At 49.3% G+C, this 12,734-nt stretch overlaps 1 protein-coding gene across 1 annotated transcript in view; it reads right to left on the bottom strand.

The window, feature by feature from the left end:
* Positions 1-8,224, bottom strand: part of PRTFDC1 (phosphoribosyl transferase domain containing 1) — an 83,554-nt gene extending 75,330 nt beyond the window's left edge. Inside the window, exons 1-2 of the mRNA XM_077153641.1 lie at positions 8,125-8,224; positions 1,435-1,541 (exon numbers count right to left, since the gene is read on the bottom strand). Coding sequence (XP_077009756.1) covers positions 1,435-1,541; positions 8,125-8,172 — 155 coding nt within the window. The 5' untranslated portion in view covers positions 8,173-8,224. The remainder of the gene's footprint in view (positions 1-1,434; positions 1,542-8,124) is intronic.
* Positions 8,225-12,734: the final 4,510 nt, after the last annotated feature.

Genomic DNA, 12,734 nt, shown 5'->3' with positions numbered 1-12,734 from the left:
TTTAATATGCTAATGTTTGTGTGTAAATTGCCAACAAGGAGATTTAGAAATCCCAGAATTTAAAAAATTTCCCAAGTTTATTTGATCAGGAAACTCATCCCTACCCCACCCCAAGGGTAGAAAAACCATTTTAAAGTATGAGAAATCCCAAACTAGACCTTATTTAAATAATATACCATAACTTGAAAGAACAAGCAAAATTATCCAATGGAAAATAATAGAATTTCAGTGAAAGAATAACATTTCCTTCTGTTTACAGAACAGGAATTGATGGATATTGTAGCCGAGCAACCATCTAGAGTTTTTCAAACTTTCCTTTTGAGTACCAATTTCATAAAGTTAAATCTTAACGCAGAAGAATATAACAGAGTTCTAAAAAAACAACAACTGTGAGGCAGAAGTACTATGGTTTAAGGAAAGAGGGAAGGGCTGGAGTGGGAGCTAAAGCCTGTGTCTGCTCCTGCCCCCCAGTGCCTAACCCACCCAATTTCTAAGCCTCTAAAGCACCCTTATGATTCCAAATACGGCAGTGAAAAACCACAGAGCTAGAAGCATCATTTTTTTCTGTGTGTGAAGGCCTCTGCACAAGAAATTACAAGCCCTGTGGAAAGGTAGCAGACTTGGCATTGAAGCAGGAGTTTACCTGTAAACCTGCTACTTGTGGTGAGCTGAATTAGAGGAGGATCTTTGAAAACCAAAAGACAAAGGGGGTAACAGAGAGACATGAGGATGGGAGGAAAATGTTGGCTTTAGGAGAGGCAGAAGAGAAGTCAGAGGAAGTCTCAACAGAGGGACATGAGGATGGGAGGAAAATGTTGGCTTTAGGAGAGGCAGAAGAGAAGTCAGAGGAAGTCTACGCAGAAGGGCCAGAAGGAACTAGAAACAGTATTCTAGAAATGGTTCTGTGCAGACACTTTTATGTCCCAAATCCTATTTCCAAAACATTACCATTGGCTGGAAGACATAATTGTACACAGACTGGCCAATCTGTGATACATTGTTTGGCTGGAGATGAATGAGAGCTGCAGGAAAAGCCAGGATTTGGGGATATCCTACAAAGACAAATGTCACCTCTTGACTCTCCCCGGCTGAAAATCAAGCATCTGTGCAAAGGGCGACAGGAAGGTCCTTGGGCAAGGAGCAATGCCTCCCCAAGCCCCACTTTCACCAGTCTATACCAGACACTGCCGTTATTTTAATGCTGGGGCTTATAATACCTTACATATGCATGACCTACCTACCATTCCCCCTGGACAAAGATCCAGGAAACAGCTCATTTATTAAAGCATAAATTTCATTTTTTTATTCCAAATTTGCTGTCCTGTAAAAGTCCTCTGAACCACTATAAAAGGTGGCTCAGAAACAGGCTCCTAAAACAGATGGCATGACTCATGCCAAGAGTGGACTAGGCGAGCCCAGGAGGAGAGTACTCACCTGTCCACGATGATGCCATGGGGGATGAGCACAAACTCCAGATCTCCATAGTAGTGCTGTGGGTACGTGAATAACTTCAGGTCATACCCTGGCCAGTCATCCCTGATCTGCAAATCAAATTATCCTGGTTACGGTACTCTTCATGGGAAATATATTTTAAAAACACTTAGTATATGGGAATTCGCAGTATTCTCAAGTTTTGTCCATAAGAATACAGATGTGTAAAACTATAATTTATGTTTGAAATGCAAACATTACAAATATCATCTTGAATATATTATTGCAAACAGCACATGTGTAACTATATTAGTGCATAAAATTCTGTATCATTCTATACATTCTATACTAACACATTAGTATACGTTATACTATTATACTTGTATTAATTTAATTAATGGTATATACTTCGACTCTCTGAGAAAGATTACCCATGGGAAGTACATGGATTTAGAGTATACAGATACTTCTAAGTTGTAAGTCACTATAGCAAAGACTTTAACAGATGCACATGATGGGAGCTTAAAGGAAGGCCTATAAGGAAACTGATGCTACAGAAAATTGCCTGTTTACAGAGCGGATAGACTAACGGCAATTCTATCTCTTGGTCAGGACAGGATGTGCAAGTTTTGTGGTTAGAATAATCAAGAGGTGGGAGAGAAAATGCAGGGGAAGATGAAGTTGCTTTTACTTTCAGATTGTCAAGATGAAAGTGTCACACACTCTAACCATAGTGTGGCTGTGTCCCGGGTCCCCATTCTTTCATCACACCCGCATGCTCTCAGCAGACACCTCATTCCAACCTTAAGCTTTCAAGGCCTTTCTAACACAGACCCGTTCTGAGTTCCCAGCCCAACCCCACAAACCACCCCTCTCTGCCCTCAGAGGGGATTTCTGTCAAGTCATGTTCATTCCCAACTCTGAATTTCGGTCATGGGTCTGTACATTTCCCCTCTCTCCCCTCCTCTACCTCTCTATTCCAAGCTCAGCTCCCTGTGCAGGCCAGGTGCCACCTCTTTCTGGAGGTCTTGCGGACCACTCCAGCCCTCTCATCTTTCCTGACAGCTCTACTCTCCCAAAGGCTCTGATTCAGGGTCCTTGAGAAGACACCTGTACCCTCTGTCCTCTTGCTCACTCAGCTGTGCCTGTTTCCCATTGTTTTAGAAATCATCTGTGCCTGGGTTAAGTTTTGGATGTCCCTGCTTTCCATCCTTCTTGCTCAGGACTCAAAACCTGCTGTTCTTTGCTCCAATTTTAGAAGGGAAGCTTGTGGTCCAGCTCCCAACCACTCCCATCCCTGTTTTAAGTGCTGCAATGCCAACCAAACTTGTGATCTCTCCCGTCAGATTTACTCCTTCCATATTTCAGTATGGGACAGCTCATTCTTCCAGTGGCCAAATCTGAGTCTTAGAGTTGCTGTCGACGCCTTGCCTTCAGATCCAGCATGTAGCCCACTGGCTACTTCAAAATGTAACCATGACCACACCTCTACTCTACTGATCCACGCCACCATCATTCTCCCTGGACTCTTGACAGTAGCAGCTAATCTGTATATCATCTCATGGCAGTCCTGTGGTCAAAACTTTTCAACGGCTTTCCATTACCTCGGACTAAAATCCAGAGTCCTTACCAGGTATGCCCTCCCTTCTCTGCTTCAGCCACTATTCTCCTTGCTCATGCTCACACATGTCAAGCAGGCTTGTGCTTCAAGAACTTTCCACCCACTATTTCTTTTGCCCACAACATGCTTCCCCCAGGACCCCTGTGGATTGCCCTTCACTTCCTTCAAGTCTCTGTTCAAATACCACTTCTCTGGGGCCTTCCCTGACCTCAACACCTCCTCCCTGTCCCTGCAATGCTTTACAGGCTTTGCTTTTCTTCACAGCGTGTATTAATACCTCTATGATGTGTGTACGCATATGTGAGATTTTGCTTCCTCCCACTGGAATACTGGCTCCTTCTGACACAGACATTGTCTGTCTTGTTCACACTTGTATCCCCCATGCCTGAATACTGCCTAGAATACCGTAAGTGTTCAGAAAAGTTAAACGGATGAAGGAACAACTTGGTGTCCATCCAAGGACCCCCCAAACACCCGAACTCGCTTGTGTCCTTGTGATGAAAAGCACCGCTGTCCAAGGTTCTGGGAATTCGGGCCCACCACTTGCAGATGGCTAGCCAAGCAGCATGTCTGCGCAAGGGTGAAGACTGGCTGGTGCACTTGTGGAATCACACAGAGCAACGCTGGCTTGTGCCCGGAGCATTCTTCGGGCCTGCTGCCCCCTCCCCCCGCCCCCTCACTGCTGGCCTGAGCCTGACCGTTGGCTACACACGAGGAGCCTGCAGAAGACCCTCTGGTCGGAGGGAGGGGGGACCCTCCACGCCTGCTGCTTTCTCTCCCCACCCCATCCAGCCAAGCATGCACACATCCACTCCTCTTCCTGGAGCCCCTACAAGTGGTGGGTCCTTAATCAGGGGTCTCTGAGCCCATCCTCCACCAGGCACAGCTTTTTGGGCCCCTGCTCTGGTTGACATCAAGCCACTTTCTGCTCTGTGTTCAAGAACTTGGCCCTGATACATCTGAACTGTCATATTGGGGAAATTACTTTCCTTCTCTGAGGCTCAGTTTCCTAGTCCTTTAAATAAGACATATTAAAAAAAAGACATGGACAGGACTGTGAGGATTAAAGGGATAGCACAGAGTAACTAGTACACTGCTGGCCGCATAATAAACGTTTAATAGTGATGCCAAAAATGAATTTCATTAGCAATCAACAAATAAAAAATCTGTTACGGTAACCCATAGTTTGGATGCAGCCTGGAGGTAGGAGACGGTCCTAGAAGTGGGACAGGCTTACTAGTCATGGTGCCTTGAGCATGTAAACACCTCTAAGTTTCAAAGTTAAACTATACAACGGAGTCAAAGCCATCCTCATACTGCTATTGCAAGGAACAGCTAAAACAGATGACGGGCATAAAACTCTTATATCAGTGCATGGTCTGCAGCAAGTATGCAATAAATTTTAACCATTTAAATCTACTAAAAGATCAATGATCTAATTACTAACTCCATCCTTTAATTAATAAAGAGATGCTCAAATCTAACTGCCAAACTCTTTTTATCCCCATTAAAATTGTGAATTTAAAAGCAGAAGAACCGTATTTCTCAAAAAATTATTCCATAACCCGAACTGGCCTTACTTCCTTATTTAGAGCTAAAGGCTTAGTGGGAATTAGTGGTGCTGGCAGATTTTTCATGATTAAATCCTTGCCTGGAGTAGGAGGACTACATTATTCACCTACTTTTTTAAAACATCAAAACAAGAAGTCTTGACACAGTTTCCGTATCGCAGATAATATTCTCTAGGCTTATTCAGAACAATGCTTTCTTTCTCTGTTCACAGAGGCAAAATATCACTCAAGAGGGTAGTGGCAAACCCAGTACCTGAGTCACTTCATGTAACATCCTAATAATCCCAGAACCAATTCCAATTCTCTTTTTCCCATTTGTAGACATCTTGGAAACATTCTTTCCAAATCAATAAAAGTAAATTTTGGGGGGTAGAATATTTACTGCATTATGTTTCAGGGTTTTTTTCCTCCCCAGAGAGAAAAACAGTTTGGAAATACATAGAAAAAGCTCATTTCTGCCCCTTTCTGCTACTAAGCAGCACATGCTTGCCCCACCCTCTCTCCTTGAGGCAGGAACCAAGAGGGTTTCAAAAAATGCCAGGCTCAATCATGGACTGACCCAGCTGGGGTCACAGTCCAAGAGCCAAGGGTGCGGTGGGGGTACACTGTGATGGGCGCCCCACAGGAGAACCACATGCTTCAGAGTTATGGGTAGAAGGCATTTCCACCCTAAGAGGAGGGTTCCAGGTTCTGCTACCAGAAGGACGAGTGCTGGGGAGACCAAATTACACCCGTGCATCCCACACGCCTTCCTCTCCTATGGTGGACTCCACACTCAGAAGGTAAAAAGCATAGCTAAGTCAAGCTGAGCCTCCTATGTGATTCTATAGCTGATTATATACCTCCAACAGAGCCACCTGTCCATGCGGGAGGAGAGCCAAAAGGAACAGAAACCCAACAATCATTTTACATCTTTCTTTTTTTATTATTCCTACCAAACGGACCTGTGTCGGGACTGGCCGGCTATTTTGATAATGCTCTGTTGAAAATAAACCAACCACAAAACAACAGGCGTCTAACAGCCTGAGCCAGAAAGACCAGCTGGTGGAGACGAGCTTCCTCTCTCCCAGAGAAGGAACCAGGCCACTGGGGACCTCACCACCTCCGGCTGGCTTCCCGTGGGCAGCCAACTCGGAGCAGTTTCAGAACTCAGGATCTCCATCTCCTACTTGGCACTTGGCATTCGCTACCATTTACTAGTAATAATCTGCTAATGTCCTACCTCCCCAATTCAAGTGAGAGCTACCTGCAGGCAGGCACCACCTCCCATTTCTTACTCCTTTCTCCTGCACAAACTATCCTCCTCACTTCTGTCCAAGGCAGGCTCTGACTCTCCTTGCAGTCTTCATGACCAACTTTCTACCGACTCAGGATTTGCTTTGCCACCTCCTTTCTGGATAGTTATTTGGGCAATTTTCTCCAGTACCCACTTCGAAGAGTCTTCCAGCTACTCCATCTTACAGTTCCTTTGCCTGTCTTGCTCCAAGTACTTCATGTTTCCTCCATGCCAGGAATCCATCCATACGGCCAGTTGGTCACCCAGGGCAGGCCCGGCTCTGAAACTCCTCACTGCAATCCTGGCTTCCCACTGGAATGCAGTGACTGAACCCTGGCTTCCAAGCCTCCCTCTCCTGTTTGTTAGGTATGTGGTTTTTGTGACTTAGTTATTCTCAGTGCCTCAGTTTCCTCTTCTGTAACATGTAATAGACCTAAAGGAAAAAGACACTGCTTGACAAATATTTGCTATTATTCTCTGCCCCCCTTCTTCATTGGCACTAACACTCCCCTGTGAGGAAGATGCTCTTATTGAGGCAGCACAGAGAGGTTCGCTAACTTGCCCAAGGTCACACAGTTCACAGTGGTGATGCTTTACATTAATAGGTTAAACTACTTACACTATCATCTGCTTTTTATACTGTAAGAACTGGCCCAACTCATAGTGCATGGAGATTTACCTTATTCTTTTTAAGAGTTTCTAGTATTATATGGAAGCACTGTACTTTAATCATTCTTCAGCAGGACTAGTGGCTCTGGAACTTAAACACGACAGCCTCTTCTCCATCTTCATCCTTTCTGCTCTCCCGGAGCATCTGACTCTCTTGTTGAGTTCCCTCTTCAGACCCTGCTTCCAAGGTGCCTTCCACTAACCTTCTGGCTTCCACCCTGGTCCCTCATCCAGCTTCTCCTCCACAGTTCATCTCATACATTTGGAGCTCTCAAGGATATTACCCTTCACAGTGGTGACTTTTTTTTTTTTTTCCATTTTCACTGAGAGTCCTCATCTGCTCCCAATCAGCTATCATTCTGTTTGCCAGTGATCTCAGAATCTATCCAATCACCATCCTGGATTCCAAATATGAATTTCAAATTGCCTCCAGTACCCTGGACCTGTGGCCCTCCAGGCACCACAGACTCAACTGGTCCTGAATGGAAGGATGCCCTTCTGGCATGTTTGCCCCTCCCTGACCATTCTGGCATGGCACTGGGGCCATTTTAAGTATAGTTGGATGCCACTGTCCCCACCTGGATGTGCTTTGCCTGGAATGGGTCTCCAGTCTCCCCATGGCTGCAGCCTCCTCACCCTTCAGACCCAGCTGGGATGTCAGGCCCTTCCTGACCCCTGAGCAAAGGCAGAGCCCCCAGCCCTCCTCCCACCCATCTAGCCCTCCCCCACCCCGCGCTTCTTCTCAGAGACCAGGTCACTGTCTAGAACGACCTTCATTTGCTTCCACATGCCTGCCCCCTCTCTCCTCCGAGGCGGAGGCGCAGGGTCCCCAGCGCCCAGGGGACGGCCACTGGGATGGCGCTGGCGAACGCATGGGCTCCTAGTCCACCTGCCCCGGCCCCTTTACTGCACTCCCACTGGGCGTCAGAGTACCCGAGAGTTACACGCAAGGCCCTGAAAAGGGGACCCCAATGTAGCCAGACCTCCCCCCCGCAGCACCCGGCCCCCATTCTGCCTTAACCTGGACACAGTGGTAACCTAGCAAAGGCCCACTTTGCCCGGGGCCGTGGGAACGGTGCGCTCGGGCTGGCTCCTCCAGGGACCCCCGGGCTTCCCCTCAAGGGGCTGTGGCCGGCCAGGCGCACCCCTGGATGGGCACCGTCCTCTGCTCGGACACGCCGAGGGGACGGACACCCTCGGGAGGCCCCCCAGACGGGTCGGTCCCTGAATTGAAGGCTTCAAAGCCCCAACTCCAGGCCCGGAGCGACTCTGTCCTCTGCCTCCTCTATGAAAGCAAAAGTCGGCGTGGCCTGTGGGGTGGCGGCCGGCACGACGACGGTGGCTCCAAGCCGGGGTCGCGGCTCCCGACCGTGGGGAGGAGTGGAGCGGGGGAAGGAGAGGAGGGCCGGGCGAGCCGGGCCGTGACCAGGGGCTGGCCGCGAGGGCCGCGGAGGTGGGGGAGACGGGCCGGGAGGAGCCGCGCCCCCCAGGGCTCTGCGGGCAGGGGCGGGGAGGGGGCGCGCGGCTCGGCCCCGAGAGCGGGAGTTTGCATTTACCACGACCCCTCGCTCGCTGGCGGCCGCCTCCTCGCTGCTCCCGGCCATGTTGCTCCGGGGATGGCGGGAAGGAGCGGCCGGCGTGGGGGGCGGGCGGAGGCCGGGGCCGGCGGGGCGCCCCGCCCCGAGGCGGGCGGGAAAAGAGCCCGCGCCCCTCCCCGCGGCCGCCCCCGGGGCTTGGCTGTGTGTCTGTCCGCGCCGGGGCCTGGCTGTGTGTCTGTCCGCGCCGGGGGTTGGCTGTGTGTCTGTCCGCCCCCGGGGCTTGGCTGTGTGTCTGTCCGTCCCCGGGGCTTGGCTGTGTGTCTGTCCGCGCCGGGGCTTGGCTGTGTGTCTGTCCGCGCCGGGGGTTGGCTGTGTGTCTGTCCGTCCCCGGGGCTTGGCTGTGTGTCTGTCCGTCCCCGGGGCTTGGCTGTGTGTCTGTCCGTCCCCGGGGCTTGGCTGTGTGTCTGTTCGCGCCAGGGGTTGGCTGTGTGTCTGTCCGCGCCGGGGCTTGGCTGTGTGTCTGTCCGCGCCGGGGGTTGGCTGTGTGTCTGTCCGTCCCCGGGGCTTGGCTGTGTGTCTGTCCGCGCCGGGGGTTGGCTGTGTGTCTGTCCGTCCCCGGGGCTTGGCTGTGTGTCTGTTCGCGCCAGGGGTTGGCTGTGTGTCTGTCCGTCCCCGGGGCTTGGCTGTGTGTCTGTCCGTCCCCGGGGCTTGGCTGTGTGTCTGTCCGCGGCCCGGGGCCCGGCAGTGCGGCCCGTTCCGGCCGCCCCGCTGCTCACGCGGAGCCCCCGGGGAGGGCCTCGGAGCCGCGCCGGGGCTGCGGCCTCCCTGCACGGCGGGCGCGGGGAAGGGGACGTCTCCGCAGCCTGCGCGCCAGCTCTTCCCCGCCGCAGGTTGCTCGGCTCGGCCCGGCACGCCGCCTTTTAGGGACCTGTTGCTAAAGTGCGCCCCGAGCGCCAGCCCTCGCCGCTGCATGCCCCGGGGCCGGGCCGCTCCCCAGGAGCCCCGCCGGGACCCCCGACGTCCTCCTTCCCGCGCGGCTGAGACCGGGGCGGGCCACGGCATCGCCGCTCGGGCCTCCCCACCCCACGTCCTGTGCGTCTTGGGGTTCTGACTGCCCGCCAGGCAGGGGTGCTGATTTTACTCGGTTTGAGGGGAAAGTAGGGTTAATGTCGTTCTGGGTTGGAAAATCTGAGTCACTGAGAGAAGCCCCCGGCCCTGCTGAGCCGCTTGGGTCGGTGTGGCCGGTGCGGAGAAGGCAGCTCCTGGTCCCGGGGAGGGGGCCGCCCGGCTCGCCTGAGCGCTGTGCAGCCCCGATTGTCTGAGAGCCTTGTTTTAGGTTATTTAAAAAGTTGGTGTCTCACTTTTTATCCCCCAAGGTGAAGGAACATGCCTTAGTTTGCTGAAACAAATACCGCGGCCTGGTTGACTTCAACACCAGGAATTTACTGTCTTCGTTCTGGAGACTAGAAGTCCAAAGTCGAGGTGCTGGCCAGGCGGTGCCTCGCCGGCAATTCCTAACTGGACTTGTGCCTCCCCCACATGACGGTCTCCTCCCTGCCTGCCTTGTACTGCCGTGCCCAGATCTGCTCTGCTTCTGAGGACTCCAGGCAGATAGATTAAGGCCCATCCTGGTTCGTGTCACTAAATGTAGCTAAAGCGTCCAGGAACTGAAAAGCGCTGTCCTGATGGTGATGCTCAAACCTTGGCCTTCAGAAGACTGTCTTGGGAAGCTGGCCTGGTAGTGCAGCTCCGCCGGCCAGCTTCCCTTCCGCCAGTGGTGGTGGAGAAGATGGGTGCGGGTCCCAGAAAGCGCACCTTTGAGAAACACCCAGAATTATGTGGTGCCAGTTCATGAGCCTCGCCCTCAGGGTGCCCACCCGGCTCTATGTCCTTGTTGCTTCCATAGCAAACTTGCCCCTGAGAGGCTCCGTGTGGGGGCAGGGGCCAGGACTTCAAAATACACACCAGGCAAAAGCACCCAGGGTAGGCCCAGCCCAAGCACCGTGAAAGATGCAAGGGAAACGGTAGACAACATTTCCTGCCCTTAACTGTCATTAGGTTAAACATAAACCCCAATGGGGTCACAATGCGAAAATGTAAGTTGCTTGAAAGGGAACAGAACTGTACGTGAATGCACACTCTAGAACCTACTATGTGGAGCAAAGACTGGAGAGCAATAAACAAAAAGGTTGGTGTTTTTTTTTTTTTAAAAATAGGTTCATTTTATTTATTAGTATATTGTCATATGCAGTGGTTTGATTACACCTGGGTACTTTGGACAATATAAATGTAATAAAATATAATACTTGCTATTGCAAATAGGCAGTATGTGCAAGGGCTAATATCCATGAACAGTAAGTTATCCATCTGTCCAGGTTTTCTTCTTAGTCTTGCTGTGAGGATATATGGATAAAATTTCTTTTTAGACCTCACATTTCTCTGACATCTGTAGTGGAATAGTTTTGGAGCAGGATTCCTATGTTTCTATTCACAATCTGTTTGATCTTAGCCAATGAATTATAGATTCAATGCAATGTGCCTCGATTTTCTTATCTGCAAATGGGGCAATATGTTTGTGCTTTCCCACACAGGATGATGAGAGTAATGTCAGATAGCATGCCAGGGTGCCCTTTAAAAAATGCTGTAAAATTGTAAGGTGTTATTAACTGGAGATGCTGCAAAAATGTATGACCAAATATTTATAAATTCATTTGATGTGAGAATTGACAGGAAACTGCCTTTTAAGATGGTTGTAGGGTGGGGAGTCAAGGACAGCTATAATCTAAGGACAAGTTATAGTTGGTATGAAAATGGGTTAAAAAACACCAAAAACTTAGAAAAATTATTAAAATGATGGTATTTTCCATAAAAAGGGATATTTTAGCTCTGTCCCGTTTTCTGATATTCCTTTCATGAACTTGTAAACAATAAAGATGGTGCATCTTGGAAAATTTAATAAGAGTACAATTGCACTTTCCTGCCACTTTTTTTCACCACCTTTTAGTTGCAGTTTCCCTGAATTTTAAATTCTGAATTTATCTTAAGCCATTCCCAGGATGAGAACACAAGTAATTTGTATGTATCTGAAATCTCCACCAGGCAAGAGACTTTTGTCCTGGCAATAGATATTAGTTTTTTGTTTGTTTGCTTGTTTGTTTGTTTTTTAGCGTGGGCAGGCACTGGGAACCGAACCCGGTTCTCCAGCATGGCAAGCGAGAACTCTGCCACTGAGCCACCGTTGCCCCCCCAGATATTAGTATTTTGACAGTTTGATAATTCTTTTGCTTTTGATACTACTAATCTGACAGTAGATTCAAAATATAGAAAGGCATTTAATTCTTCCCGAGTCCTGCAACATGAAAATTAATAAAAATTTTCAGCCTGGGAATTGTGTTGAAATACATAAACATGAAACCTAGTGACTCAAACTGTTAGTCTAGATTCACTGTTCAGAAGCTGGATGAAATCCACTGTGGAAAAAGGCCAGTAACAAGGAGGATGATGTTTTGCTTTTCCTTAGTGCTGAACAAAATGCTTCATAAATCTTACAAAAGAAAAAGTGGCAAGATATGTTCCTCCAGATATTCAGACTAAGTAAGAATCCTGCTAACCTTGAGGGATTCCCCACCTGCTGCATAAATACAGAAGAAATGTAGTTGGAAATAATTGAAACAAAAAACAGCTTAAGCAAAAGCCTCATTAGTATTCAATTAGCATAGGAACCCCTCCTTCCTGGCCTCCCGTTTGAAACAGACTGGATCCCATGTGTGACCCTAGAGTGAAGAAAATAATGGCTCTATAGTGGTTCCTGCAGATAGAGCCAGAAGCTTTGCTCAGAGTTATGTTTTGTATGATTACTGTTCCATTAGTAATAAACCTTCCACTGAAATCGCACTGGGATAGAGTCCAGCCTGCTCTCTTGTAGTAATGTCAGACACAAGGAATGTATGTCACCAGCAGTGAGCACTGAGCTTCCTCGGGGGCCTCTTCTCTCCATCTCCCGTCCGACTGGAACAGGAATCGGGGAATGTCTGAGTTAGAGGAATAATGTGACCATGTGCTTCTCCAGCCCCACAGTCCTTGCAGCGGTCTCACTCAGCCACCATAAAGCAGTCATTGAAAGGACCCAGCTGCAGGAACTGGGGGCTAAGCGCTAAATAAATCCACAGGGCCTGAGGCAGAAGTCATGTGCGTGACCTTAACACAATACCTTGTGGTTATGAATGAGCAAATTAGCAACTGATGGTTCCCTGGTAGCTTATGCAAAATTAGCAGTGCCTCAACCAGTGATGAGTTTCCAGTGGAAAGAACGTCACTTCAAAAAAAAAATGTCCTGCATTGGCAGCGAATTTGGCTGCTGATTATTGGGAGAGCAAGGACCGAATGGAACCGGCACTGAGCTATTTAGTCTCTGACAGAACTTGCATTCTCTTCAGATCAGAGTCGATGGGTAACAGCCATGACAATACCCCAGAAACTGATCCATGGAGTGCCAGGTTCTGGGGTATATTTCAGAGTTCAGAGGAAAAGAGGTTGGGGGTGTCACCTAAGGTCTGATGTTGCCTTGCGTGGGAAAAGAGACAGAGGAGAGTGGACACTCATCTACCTGAAGCGACTCTTCCCAAAAA

This window comes from Tamandua tetradactyla, chromosome 1 (genome assembly GCF_023851605.1).
Source record: "Tamandua tetradactyla isolate mTamTet1 chromosome 1, mTamTet1.pri, whole genome shotgun sequence".
NCBI classification, from domain to species: Eukaryota; Metazoa; Chordata; class Mammalia; order Pilosa; family Myrmecophagidae; genus Tamandua; species Tamandua tetradactyla.
The sequence above is the reverse complement of the archived record's forward strand: the minus strand, read 5'-3'. Positions and strand labels throughout refer to the sequence as shown.